Raw genomic sequence first — 15,238 nt, 5'->3', positions numbered from 1 at the left:
TGTAGTTTTTGATACGTTTTAGCTTTTATATAAGGTAATCTACTTGCTATTTATTTTGTTTGTTATGAGAAATAAACTCTCTAAAAGGAAGTCGTTATTCATTGCAGAAGTTTACCGCAAGTTACGTTTGTTCCACGAAAGCCGTTTGGTTATGTTGTTACTGCTGAAACCATGTATAATAGCATTTAATGTATAAGTAGGACTTGTTTGAAAGCCCCATATGGCAAAAAAATATTCTGGCCAAAAATATGTTTTTTTGAAGAAAGTAAAGCTTAAATAAAATATTTTTTGAATTTGAAAACCTTCACAAATCAACATTTATTTCAAAATGTATTTCAAGGGCAAGCAATTACAACCCATATGGCAAGAAATGTGTTCTTGGCCAAAATATATTTTAAATATATGCTTAACACAAGTTAATATTATTTTTAAGTATATTTTTTAAATATGTTGGCAACACTTTACTTGAAGGGGTGTTCATAAGACTGACACAACAACTTTATAATCATGACATGACATGTGTTATGAACATGAAGGAGATTTTATGCACATTTATGACAACTGTCATTAAGTGTCATTTGTTCAATTGTATCATTTTTAATGCAAAGATGACATTGTTTGAGACATTACCAACTTGACATTACCAAGACAACATAACTGACCACTTACCAGTGATACAAATTGAATTTGTCATTAAATAAGTGTTAATACTCTGTCAAATAGTTTTATAACTGTGTCATGAATATTTTTCTTGACCTCAACTACAGTGGTAAAAATATAATTTTTCATTAAAATGTCATTAAGTGTTAATACTCTGTCAAATAGTTTTATAACAACATGATGAATATTCTTCAGTTCATAATATTTTTTATTACCTACAGGGGTTATAAAAATAAAATTATAGAAAAAATATAAAAAAAATCAATAATCCAATAATAATAATAATAGGGGTGTCCTCGACTAAGGATTTACATATTCGAATCAGAATTTTTGAATCTTTCCATAGTCGACCGATAGTCGAATCATCTATGTTTGTGTGCATGGGTTGGGAGGGGGCCAGACCAGGTACAAATTGGTAACTTTTATTTTCTTTCACAAGCAGCACACATAAACAACTGTCTGATAAAGTGACCAAAACTGTCTTTCAAGTAATAAACGAAGACAAAACTGACGATGCATTTATATATATATATTTTTAAGGTAAAATGTAAGGCAACATTTGTTTAATTATTCCTAATAACATTTTAAAGCCACGATATACAGAACATCACACAAAAATACATTTTTAACTAAACCTAAAAAATAACAAAGGGGATCCTGCCTTGGAAACTCCGGCTACAATTAAGTGTTTTTATTTAATTTGGAGATATAGCGCGTCAAAGCAGTCATGACCAAAAAAAACCGACAAATGAGAAATGACAAATAATTTGTGATTGTGACTGTAAATGATAAAAACTAATCTTTATATACAATTCATTAAACTTTAATTTATAACAAGAAAAACACTGAAATTAATGATTATATAGACACTACGCGTTATTATTTAGCACAGAAATACCTGCTTGCTTGCTTTGACTTTGATCATCTCTGTATTAAATTTAGATACAGAAAGACCGGATGATATTATTTATTTCAGGAATCTCTTTGCTCTCATTTGAAAGTGAACACCGACTGACCATAATATTAAATCACAAGAAAGACATTCGTGTCATGCAGAAATAGGTTCGGTGCAGATTTCCGTTTCATCACCGAAATAAAAAAAACGGCTTACCTGTTTTGTAGTTTAACTTTAAGATAGACAATATAACCATTCTGTTTTAAATACATTTTAAAAACTTATACTCGTCGAAAAACATCCGTTTTTTAATGTTTAGTTTGATGAACTCCTAAATATGAGACGCAGAGCACCCGTTCGGCTAAATTACATGCGCAAGCATGGCCAGCACGCAATAGCGCAACATCGATACAACGAAAAGCTATCTAAAATTTACATACTTAAATTAGATCGGAATTTACGTTTATAATAAATACATTTTTTTTAATAAAATAAGGTCAGAAGTAGCAAAGTGCAGAACAAATATGCAAAATGCCTCAAGTGCACGGAAACAAAACACAAGCCAAATAGTTAAATCAGATAACCCAAAGTGATTTATAAATAAAATAAAATATAGAAATTATTAAAAGAACGAAAGTCATAGTTTAATTAGCCAGCTTTGTCTTTTAAATGTCGAAACAAAGAGGCAAGGCTTTATTAACATAGAGACCTCTTATGGACGTGAAGCCCGGTCACAGGGGTTGTTGGATTTATTAACGCATTTTAAAAATATTTATTGAAAGCTGCTACTTCACATATTATTTGCACCATTATCATAATATGCAGAATATTAATATATTGTGAGAAAGCTGTTATATGTGAAATCAGATAATGTGTGCACCCATATACGGCCAAAATTGAATGATCCTCAACACATCTGCGACGATTCGACTATGAGATTGGTAGTCGAATCAGGCTTCTCCTATCGATGCATCGAATCTTCGACTATTCGGGGTCACCCCTAAATAATAATAATAATAATATAATACTAATTAAAATTGATAAAATTATACTTAATTGCATTTGGAGACCAAGTCACTTAAAATTAAATGAAAACAGTAAAGTGATGGTTTAAACCATGCAGCATTGAGCTCAATTAATTATAATAATAATAATAATTCATTTTATTTGTAGGCGCCTTTCACTACACTCAAGGACACCTTACAATAAAAACAATACAGTCAAATTGCAGTAATTAAATGTTTTTTTTTTCTTCTATGTCGCAAAATTTCAGAAGCCTCTGTGTGATGAAAAACAAGTTCTGTTAGTTGTCAGTTTTTATGTATTGAGCACATACATAAAGTTAAGTATAAACTTTTGACGTGTCTGTTGCATTTTGTTAAGGTATTTAAAATTATTGGTCAGTTTATAACCTCAAAATCAAGCCATGTAGTTCTGAAAATTGTTTTGTTTTTAATTTTGTGTACATATTTCCTGTTTTTTTTTATCTAAATAAAAAGAGTGAAAATTAAATATGGATGGACTTTAAAACTTAACACACGCACGCACGCACAATAAACTATAAATAAAATAACTAATTCAAAACAATAAATTAATAAAACTACAAAACTAAAATATCGCTGGAAATGGAAGATCAAGTTGTCTGCATTGCATTGTGGGATATATTACTTTATATGCTGCACATTTTGGATTAATTATTAGGCTATTCCATGGATAATTCCCATTATGTGCACAGTATACCAATCACATAAATAGTATAAACAGCATAGTACTATGCTATTATGTAAAGGGCACACAAGAAAAATGCAGAACTTAAAGTAATGACTTAAAACTATGACTTAATGCTAAATCAATGCTCCTACAACACTTAAACTTGATTACACTGCACCAGCCCATAGAAAAATCAATTTCCACACGACTAATTCACAGCTAATAGATACACATAGCAACACAGCGCTACAGTGTGACATCTTCATTAGGATACGCATGTCTCTCACTGCGTGTCATGCACAAACAAGAGCTCAAAACGCCGTTCGTGGCCATTCATTAAATCCCAGTCACCCCGCTTTCGCCTTGGGAACGAGTCGGACGTGATTAAACTATGTGAAATCTCTGGCTTGTCGTTGTGGGGTGATTAAATTTCAGAGCTGAAAGATCTCTGCTCACAGATCAGATGGAGAAAAATAAACATCTCGCCGTGGAGAGACAGATACGGCATGTGTGTGCCTTTCTTCATGAGACTGTGTCTGAAATAGCTCAGAAAGAGAGATAATAGGATACAGCACCTTATTTTAAGGGTCTGTACTCAAACAACAGGCATATACACAAACAAGCACTCTCCTGTTGGTGAAAACACACACACACACACACACACACACACACACACACACACACACACACACACACACACACACACACACACACACACACACACACACACACACACACACACACACATTGTGGGACAACTCGGTCATAAATGGTGTTTCAACAGGTGATTTTTCTAACAAAACATGCAAGATCAATCTCCATCTTCAAGCATTTGTGGGTTAGATTTAAATTTTATGCAAAAAGCCTCTTTTTGTAATAGTTCCTTGCCTCAATCCCTGCACCACCATAAGGACCTAAAATAGGAATAATTGAAGACAGGCCATAAAATTATTAGAAAATAATGCATACCTAAGGTGGTAATGTGGCACGACGTAAAGTGGAGTGTGCATTATTTTCGAATAATTTAAAGAACCGGGAGCTGTTGAATATTTTATTCCGATTGGTTGAAATATGTTCCACAGGTATGCATTATTTTTTGATAAACGCATACCTGACCTGCCAAATGTCTTAAAATAACCACCAAAGCAATATTTGTGGTAACCATTGTATAAGCAGAATAAAAAACTCAGGTCATTTGAATTACTCGAAAATAATGCACACCAGTGGTGTAATTACACAGTACCCTTTACCACCTTGGTTGTGCATTATTTTTGATATACAATTCAATGGCCCATCGTCAATTATTCCTAAATTTTGCACATTGCAAGGTTAACTTCATCTCCAATCAAGCTGAAATTTCCTTTAAAAAATCATAGCAGTTTGAGATATAACACAAACCGTGTTGGATGGATTACATGTCAGTCACATAGCAAGAGAGATGATACGCTCAGATTCTGACCCACAATGCTTTGCTTTCTTTCTTAATATCCTTTTCTATTAAGCAGGAAAATATATTAAATTGTGTGGCTATGGATATTTCTGCAGTCTTTTTAATACTAAAGAATTCTTGTCTTTGATACAATGACTGTCGCTATTGTTGAGTATCTATTGTTGAAATCTGAAACGAACTGCTGTTTAATCATCGCACATGTCTATAAGATAGCATGTTAGTCTATTCATCTATTATAATACAATCAGAACCTCTAATATGCATGAATGCATTAGTAATATTGTTACATTGAATGTGAAATATTGTATCTTATAAAGATTGTTTTATTTATTTTTAAATGCACTGTTAAATGTGTCACTCCATAGAGACTAACTACTAACCTTTTTACATGTCAGGGACTATAAGTTGTGACTTTTACTGAATTTGCTTGATACATTAATATTTTAATCTCTCAATAAAAAAAAAATGAAGTATATATGGTACCAAACAGCCTTTAGTCTAATTCAACAGGATACTTATCTAGAAAGGGTTTTTACATGACCTGACCACATGTGCAAAAAAAGGTGTGGGGAGTCCCCACTGGCCAAGTGTCTACTCCACATATCAGCCACAACACAGAAACAAACTGTAGAGGCTGTAAAAGGGGCATCAGGTGAACGTAAGTGGTTTGTTTAGTGGTCACAGTTTCCAACACATACGTCTTATCTGTGGTCCTTCAAAAACACACATACACGTTCAGGATGGGTTTACCTAGAAACCCTTTCACACAGCATGCCAATCCCAGAAAATTGCCAGAGTGCCTTATGTGTGAATGCAAACACATCCCGGGAATTGATCGCGGGATGGGGACCTGGTAACATTGCTGCGATCAGTCCCAGAACGCACGCTGTGTGAATAAAAGGTAGGGACAATGTACGTAGGGCTGCACGATAAATCGCATGTGTTTGTCACGCACATCTCGTCAGTAATGCCGGTTCCTTGATTAGTAGTAAATCTCTATCAGCTGTTTTCAGTAGTGGTGATGAGCCACGTGTTGTCGCAATGACATAGTTATCGTTCAACTCTTTGACCGGGGAGGATTTTAAAAGCAGATTAACATTCACGGCGAAAAATGTGGACAAACTGATATGAAGCATAGATTAGGGAGCTCCACACTATCCATGCACTAGTTCCTCATATGATTAAATCATAAAATACTCACAAGAATGGTTTCTAGAGAGAAAATGTGGATCATAAGCAAACAACGCTTCGGAAAAAAATTACTACGTTTTACAACTATAAATACATTACACTTCACATCCTGTTGTTATGTGTCTTTACGAGATCTTTATGGGATTTGTGTGAACCAAGCGTGCCGCACAAGCCCTGAATAATGAAGCCAAAATGTCTCGATCGCCCCCCAGTAACTGGTCCCAGTATAGGTCATAAACCCCGCCTCCCCATGTTATTCAATGGGACTTGAGTCCAACTAAACAATTTAATTACACTTCAATTATTTTTTTTCTGAAGCTGGTTTCTGTCATTTACTGTAGTTTTTATCACGCTGATGTAAAACAAGTTTGTTTTTAGTTAGTTATTTAATGATATAAAAACGGTGGTGTCATGTCATGATTGACAGCTGTGATATCGTGATATGCGCATTCTGCGAGAGCAAGGGCGGGGTCTTGATTTCGCGGCTTTACTTCCTGCTCACTACTGCGCTGGACTTGTCCCGAAATCGCTACTGCGCAGACTCAAGACCCAAGATGTCAGCGCCGTATGGGGACGCTGGCGGCTCCACTTTTCACCAATAGAAGAGAGCGAACAGGCGACGTCCATCTTTTTTACAGTCTATGGTGTGAACGCACACACAGATTCCAGAATATCCCTGGCAGTGTGAATTAAACCAAATTAAACGATCCCGGGACAAATCCTGGGATACATTATAGAGAACTAATCTAGGTAGGATGACAACTTTTTAGTTTGAAAGCAAAGTGTCTGTTCTTTCACTTGATATATTGTATGTTTATATATTTAAAGAAGAACATTTTCTGGAAGGAATTCAACTTTTTTGAAAATCATGAAAAATGGTGGTACTGGCTGGCAACTTTTTTTTAAAAGCTGTCAGGGAAAGAGTTAAAGGGAACATAATATCTGACTGTTTCCATGTTTAAGTGCTATAATTGGGTCCCCAGTGCTTTTATCAACCAAGAAAATGTGAAAAAATAATTGACAGCAGAGTTAAGTTTCAATTTCAACAAAGCAACATTATGGCGATCAGTCTTTGCATTTTATCAGGAGCACATTTTTGCTGACATGTTTAAAGTGGCAATTTTAAAATGCCGTTATAAATTATCTATGAGGTATTTTGAGTTAAAACTTTACATATGTACTGTGGGGACATCAAATACAAATTTTACATCTATTATTTATATAAAGGGGATTAAAGGGGACCGCAAGCGCTGTGATTGGTCCACTAGAACCCCTCCCGTCAGGTAAAAAACCTGCATCATAGGTATTTCCGTTTGCGACGGTGAGAACAAAGATAGGCCAAGTTAAGCGCCGCTACTGTGGTTACACACGTGGATACTGCTTACCAGCAGTCTGCATGCATGTTTGCACGGCATCGTCCGCAGAAGTATATATGAAAACCGCCGCGTATCCTATGCCGTCGCGGCTAGGCCATAGGATGTACACACAACTATAATGAGCCCTTTAATCTGAACTATACAACAACAGCATTGCCATTTAGGCATTTTAAAGGACACACCCAAAAAACGGCAAATTTTTGGCAATTTTAACATGCTATAATAAATAATTATCTATGTGGTATTTTGAGCTCAAACTTTACAAACATAATCTGGTGATTTCTTTTACATCTTAAAAAAGTCTTGTGAAATGTCCCCTTTAAGTCCATTTCTCAGAAGTCCTACTAATGTAAGAATACATTATTGTACATAATAAAATTTGTATGTCCTTGTTTCTACGCAGACAGTTTACTTTATTACCATATTACTGTAATGTGACAATCAATTCTCAAAGTTTTTTTCAGTGAAATCTGACCCAAACATGTCATTGATCCATCTATTGTTCTAAAACACATGGTTTTAGAAAGCGTGTGTATGAAAATGTGCGCACCTTGTGTGTCTTGCTGTAGGCATACAGTTTGGCCAGACGGTACAGGCTTTTGTAGTGCTGTGGGAAGCGACTCAGACACAGGAAGAGAGACCTCACACAAACGTCCACCAGTGTTTTCTTCTGCTCCGCTCGCCCCGTTGGCAGACATTTGGGTATCTCAATCACCTCCAGAGGAGGAGGGGGCTCTGGTCTTCGTTTCCCCTCACTGGATGGCCCTGTCAGGGGGTGAGTTTTGTGTGGTGTGGTAGTGTGCTGTGGTAATGTTTGGGTGGGTGTGTCTGCGGTAGGAGTTTTGGGTACAGAAGCTTCGGGAGAGGTGATGGATAAAGTGGTGTCAGAAGACTCTTGAGAGACTGTGGCAGAGCTGATATCCATATTCTTGTCTTCAGTGATGCCTGTGAGATTTTAAGGGGATAGAGGTGAGTGAACGAGATGCAAAACATTGCTATGGTGATCAGTATGTGAAGAGACAGTTCAGGAATGCCTTATTCCATATACACACAGAGGAAGGATTTAAAGGATTCACAAATAAATGCAGGGGAGGTGTACCTGCATCTTCTGCTGCTGCCCGTTTCTCTTTTCCAGTGGTACTTGACTCTTCTGGAAAAAGACATTTCCCAGAATTCACCTTGTGGCTGCTGTCCTGTGAGCTGGTGGGGTCCATAAAGACATCCTGCAAGGAGCTGGAGTCTGACATGAAAGCGACGCTGTCCTGACTTTGCTCTAATTTGATGGAAAGAAAACATACCACACAATTATACTTTCCACAAATCTATTTTAATACTGATATAAGCAATAAACATCATTCACAAGCTAAGTGGCCCAATTTCCACAATCCAGAAAACATCACAGAAATCCCAAGATGAAATTTGTAATATCCTCCTCACTGTACACCGAGCTGGACAGATATTTGAGATTGTTAGATTCAAGAATGGGAACAATACCTGAAGAACAGGTTGGCTTGTAAAAGATATTATTTTAGTTTAAATTTTCAATGCAAAATAAGGATTCCTTATTCCTGTGTCTGAAATTTCTACTGTGAACATCAATTTCTCCAATTTTGTCATGATTTATAAATCCCAGTGTTGTTTAAAACCCAATTTACTTAATTTCTTCTGTGAAATAAAAGAAGCTTAATCTCAGAAAATGATGTATCTTTGAAATATTTTTAAGCATTAATTTAAGTATTTCAAGTATTAGGGCTACACAATATATCAGAACTACCAAAATATAACAGATGTGCATAGTTTGCTGAAACTGGTCAATCTTAAAGGAAAACACCACCATTTTTTATATTTTACTATGTTCTTACCTCAACTTTACGAATTAATACATACTTATCTTTTTTTAATGCGTGCACTTTTAATCTTTGTACAGCGCTTCTTGAATGTGTTAGCATTTAGCCTAGCCCCATTCATTCCTATGGCTCCAAACAAAAGTTTTGTTTTGTGCACTGATACTTACTCAAGTAACTACTCATGTTACAGTCTTTAAATAGGGAAAACATGGAAGTGTTTGGTGGCTTCTAAATTCATCCCTGTTTGGATCCTAAGGAATGAATGGGGCTAGGCTAAATGCTAACACATTCACAAGGCGCTGTACAAAGATTAAAAGTTCACACATTAAAAAAAGGATGTATTAATTAGTCTAAGTTGAGGTAAGAACATAGTAAAATGTTGAAAAACAAATTCTAGTAAAAAGACTGGCATACAAATGTTAGTGCTGGGAAGATAATCATCGATCAGAAAGGATGTAAAGTGTTATGTATAATTGTTATGAATTTTTTAAGGGATGCTTAACGATTAATCGTGATTAATCGTTAGCAGAATAAAAGTTTTTGTTTACATCATATATGTGTGTGTGAACTGTGTATAATAACTTTGTATAAATAAATGTACACACATGCATGTATATGTTTTAGAAATGTTTACATGTGTATATACATTTGTATATTTATGTATAATTTATATTATATATAAATATTAATACTTAATATATATAAAAAAAATTCTTAAAATTATACATGAATGTGTTCATATTTATATATATACATATTTATTATACACAGTCTACACACATATGTGATGTAAACAAAAACTTTTATTCTGCTAACGATTAATCGCGATTAATTGTTTAGCATCCCTAGTTCATATTGATTTTAGCTTGACCGTATATCACATTATTTAGCACGTAATCCCATTTCTTTAAAGGGTCCAATGGCATTTCATGGATTTTTACTTATTAACAAGGTTAAAAAGTTGCATTCTCATGCTAAACATGGACAAAGTTTAAAAAAAACATTTGGATGTATGACGGAGTATTTCTGTACCGAATGCACTGCGTCTGGGTATGTACACGTTTCGAAACGTTTTTTTTTTTTTTTTTTTGGATGAAATCAACGTCACCAAAAAGTGTATTTTTGTTTGTGAGGGAAATTTAAGATTGTTCAGCTCCCCCCCCCCCCAAAAAACAGCAGAGTTGGGCAAGTGTGTTTGTTTAATGCTAAATGGCACAGTCCCAGTGATAAAACAACCAGTCATGAGTCGCAGACTGTACTATACGTAAAACTGCATCAAAAGTAGCAGAAGAGATGCTAAAGAAGATTAAGCTAAAGACTTTTCATAGAAATGAACGATGTAATACTACTCTATAGGTACTCTAGATTAACATGAGATTAGCAGAAACTCAAAATCTTCCTGTGAACTTTTTAGAAGGCTTTGAAAAGTCAAGAATTAGACTACTTGATGCTTTTGATCTGTTTTTTACCTTGTATTCCACAGAAGAAACCAGTTCATACAGGTTTGGTACAACACATGAGGTTGAGTAAATGAGGCCAGGATTAAGCTATGATGGTGGATGATACAGGATAAAACTACATCATACTAATTTAAAGGTATGTTGAAATGAACCCAAAAAAAGAGTTCAGGGGTAAAACAGCCAACCTGCTCCTGAGGTAAAGCAAAGTGCATCAAACTATTGTGCTCCTCAGCAAACCCAGAAAAAGATTTGATGTCTCTTGCGCAGGCCGCAAACAAGCAGAAAAAGCCCCTGAGCATGCTGGGAGTGTCAGCATTTGGCACAGAGGGCAGAAATTCATTAGCACAAACCATCACCTCCATGACACCGCAGAGCGTTCCCCCCCTCAAGAAAATGGCAATGCCAAGAAAAATTGCACTGCATCAGCAAAAACTGCAGTCTACTGCGGAGTACGTTAGCAGTTACAGGCAAACACTGCCAGCCCAGTTGTTGGTCTGATACATTTTCAACAGGAGCTCAAAAATACTGTATGTTCAAGATGAGATGTTTGCAGGAATCTGGACTTGACCCGGTGGTGTGCTTTGAAAGGTGTTGATCATACTGGGTAGAAATCACCAAAGGGAAATGAGAAAGAATCTGGAAAGGTGCGATATAATTGTGTAGTATAAAAACACATGTTTTAAAAAAGGTGAAGTCCTGCAATTTTAATCCTATGCAAAATTAACTTCAAAGCGGCAATGAGTTTTACTAAAATTAACCCTGATTGTAAAATGCTGGTCACCTTCCTCAAAAGCAGAGCTCACGTTCAAGCTTTTACTCCAAATCGTATTCACACTAAAAACTGAAACCAAACACAATACACACAATTAAACTCAACAGTGAAGTTTAGGCCACCAAAATCCCATTTGTTTTATTACTTTGTGACTGCCATTAAACTCCTCTTTAGACATAATTTGAATTTGAGGTCAATAAAAAATATACTTGTATATACGCTAACATCAGGGAAGTTCCAGATTTATAAAAAAAAGTGTTTTTACCTTTTTTAAATTGTTTAACGAAAGTGTGGGAATGAAACATCTTCTTAAATAATATCAATAACTGACCATATTAAGTGGTTGAAAAATTTGTTTTTTTTTAATGGCTAATGCCAATACCTATATTAAAAAAAGCAATGTGACCGACTAGCCGAGATGAGTCTCATATAATACAATAAATATAGGAGGTAAATAATAGTGAAACTAAACTTTTATATCTGAGTGTCTTTGTATAGAAACAAATGATTTTTCTGTCAATTAAATGGAGTAATTTTATTTATTTAATTCCAAATATCGACAAAAATATCGGCCATTGCAATACATCAGTCTATCACTACCATCCTTGCTCATGTTTTTGAGCCAATAAGTAAGTTATAAATGATATGTGACTTATGCTAGCCAAATTCGCACCCTTGGAGATCAAAAGGAGGGCGTGGCCTAATTAGCGTTTTACCACAGCCAATTGCTGGTTCAAAAAACTCTCTAAGATTATTTTGCTGCTTCTGATCGCGTTGGAGTCTCCCTGATCCCATATTGTAAATATCAAACATGTTTGAGAGTATTGAGAAAAATTATCAACTGGTACAACTATTGCAACGGTACAAGTGTTTTTATAATGTGTCATGCAAGAACTACCACAACATTTTTTTTTCTCAAGGCACGTTTGATCTCGCGTTTCTGTGAGATCTTGCATCACTTTGAAATCGTTACTAGTGTCATCCAGTGTGTGCGATAAAACTTTTCGTTTGTGATCGCCCATGGATTTAAAATTGGTTACGATTTGAAAATCGCCCAGTGTCCTAGGCCTAACTGCTCACTTAGCAAAAATCTCAGGATTCTGTATTGACAATATCTTGCAAAATTCGTAATTGGGAGAGTAAAAATATAACAGTTCAACTAGTACAGCATTACATTTAACAGTGCAATGTTTGTGTGTATGATTCTCAAAAAACACACACTGACAAATTGTATAGCTTGAATGCACTGAACACAGCAAGTCGCTTTGGATAAAAGCGTCTGCCAAATGCATTAACACGGAATGACACTTACAAACCCCATGGCATTATACAAGTGGACCATCACTGTTGAGGACGTGTGCAACATGCTTGATAAATAGAGATGGTTAGAGAACTTAAACACTACTTTTGAGGAATAACAGGTGAGCCAACACAGTTTTATAGAAGTGGTTGTGCGAGGATGAACATCTGTACCATACACATATCCTGGCTGCAAAGCAGAGCGACACACGCAGTAGTCATGGTCATGTGAGAAGTTAGCTGTGGAGGAAATTCAGTTTAGAACATGTTTCATAACCTGCAAACCTAACAGTTTTTATAGTAGTTAATACAGCAGAGACATCTGTTAATATGGTATGCTGTCCTGAGAAACAGGCAGTACTGCAGAGATAAACATTAGGCTGGGAAATATATTACATATTTAAGGTGTATTTACAACGATTATGTTGGCAATATATAAAATCATATCATGAAATGAAATTTGCTATGATTTTAAAATGCGTTTTTATGTTCTTTAGTCTGTAACAGTTCTCAATTTTAGCCTTGTGTCACGATTTGTGAGGATTATAGGGTTAAAGCTAATTATTTTTTGATAGTATCTCTATAGTAGTATAACAGTATCTAAATCATGGAAATAAAAATATGAGGTCCAAATTCTCAGACAATTTCAAATGACTAATTCATTGAAATTAATAAGAAATCATTAGAAAACAGTAACTCATTGAGTTCATTTGAGTTACCACCTAGAAACATACGGAAAGTGGAATTTTATTATTTATTATGTTTAAGGGTTTTTTAAATAAAAAAGTATTTAAATAATTATTTTAAATAATTAAAAACTATATTTAATATGACTTTTTTTGTTTTACGTTTTGCATTAAACATTTTGTACAATTATGATTCCTAAAAATAAAATATCAACCTTAGAAATATCACTCTTTTAAATGATACATAAAGACATACAAATAACAATATATTTTTAAAGATATTATATAATTATATCGACCAGCCCTACTGTAAAAAGTAAAAGTTGGATTAACATAAAAAAGGACTTCGATTGATAACACCTAAAAAAAAAATATCTAACTAAATGTTCTCATTTTAAGTGAAACATTTTATATTTCAAGTGTTACTAATTCAAGTAATATTTTAAAGGTTTTTCACCTTAAATTTTCTTACTTTAATTTGAACATTTAAGTTGAAAACCTAAATGTTTTGGGTGTACCCAATTAAAAGAATTTTAAAGGTTTTTCATGTAAAATGTTCTCACTTTAAGTTAGAAATTTAAGTTGAAAAAGCTTAAATCTTTTAGATGTACCCAATTAAAAGAATGTTTAAGGTTTTACGTTAAAATTTCACACTTTAAAAGATTACTTCATTTTCTTAAAAATTTCAGATAATTTACTCACCACCATGTCATCCAAAATGTTGATGGCTTTTTTTGTTTAGTCGAGAAGAAATTATGTTTTTTGAGGAAAACATTCCAGGATTTTTCTCATTTTAATGGACTTTAATGGACCCCAACACTTAACAGTTTTAATGCAGTTTAAAATTGCAGTTTCAAAGGACTCTAAACGATCCCAAACGAGGCATAAGGGTCTTATTTAGTGAAACAATTGTCATTTTTGGAGAAAATAAAAAATATATACTTTTATACCACAACTTCTCGTCTTCCTCTGTTCCTGTGGCACGCCAGCGCGACCTCATGCAATATGTCATCGCATCAAGAGGTCACGGATGATGTATGCGAAACTACGCCCCAGTGTTTACAAGTGTGGAGAAAGAGGAGCGTTCCTACGTTGTTGTATGTGGAATGATACAAATTAATGTCTTTGTGTCAGTTTATTGTTTACAATGGTCCGCAAATGTGGGTTTCATATATGTAACACGTGACCCGATGTCATTACGCAATTACGTGAGGTCACGATGGCTCGTCACACAGCCAGAGGAAGAAGAGAAGTTGTGGTATAAAAGTGCATATTTTTTATTTTTCTTGCCAAAAATGACAATTGTTTCGCTAGATAAGACCCTTATGCCTCGTTTGAGATCGTTTAGAGTCCTTTGAAACTGCAATTTTAAAGTGCATTAAAACTGTTAAGTGTTGGGGTCCATTAAAGTCCATTAAAATGAGAAAAATCCTGCAGTGTTTTCCTCTAAAAACATAATTTCTTCTTGACTGAACAAAGAAAGACATCAACATTTTGGATGACATGGTGGGGAGTAAATTATCTGGATTTTTTTATTAAGAAAATTGACTAATCCTTTAGTCAAAACTTTGAGTAGAAAAAAGCTTAAGGGGCGGTTTCCTGGATAGGGATTAGACTAGTACTAGACTAAAATATAAGTAACAGCTGTCCAAACTAAAACAACTTGCGCTGACATATCTTAAAATACATCAGTGCCCTTTGTTTAGCCTCAAAATGCAAACAGGTAATGTTTTTAGTAAGGCATGTTTGTTAAAACCAGTTATATTTCCTAATTAAACTAAAGCCTAGTCCCGGCTTAAGCTAATCACTGTCCGGGAAACTACCCCAAAATGTTTTAGGTGTTACCAAATGAAGTAATTTTTTTAAGTAGATCTAACTTTGAATTTATATGG

The 15,238-nt window shown here is 34.7% G+C and overlaps 1 protein-coding gene across 3 annotated transcripts in view; it reads right to left on the bottom strand.

Annotated features, from left to right (window-relative positions):
* Positions 1-15,238, bottom strand: part of cabin1 (calcineurin binding protein 1) — a 102,360-nt gene that overhangs the window by 53,916 nt on the left and 33,206 nt on the right. For all 3 annotated transcript variants that reach the window (XM_065247647.2, XM_065247648.2, XM_073816266.1), the window contains 2 exons: positions 8,382-8,555; positions 7,833-8,227 (listed from right to left, as the gene is read on the bottom strand). In XM_065247647.2, the coding sequence (XP_065103719.1) occupies positions 7,833-8,227; positions 8,382-8,555 (569 nt within the window). The remainder of the gene's footprint in view (positions 1-7,832; positions 8,228-8,381; positions 8,556-15,238) is intronic.

The sequence above is a fragment of the Paramisgurnus dabryanus genome, chromosome 11, assembly GCF_030506205.2.
Source record: "Paramisgurnus dabryanus chromosome 11, PD_genome_1.1, whole genome shotgun sequence".
In the NCBI taxonomy this organism is placed as follows: Eukaryota; Metazoa; Chordata; class Actinopteri; order Cypriniformes; family Cobitidae; genus Paramisgurnus; species Paramisgurnus dabryanus.
Note: the sequence above shows the minus strand (reverse complement) of the source record. Positions and strands in the feature narration are given on the sequence as shown.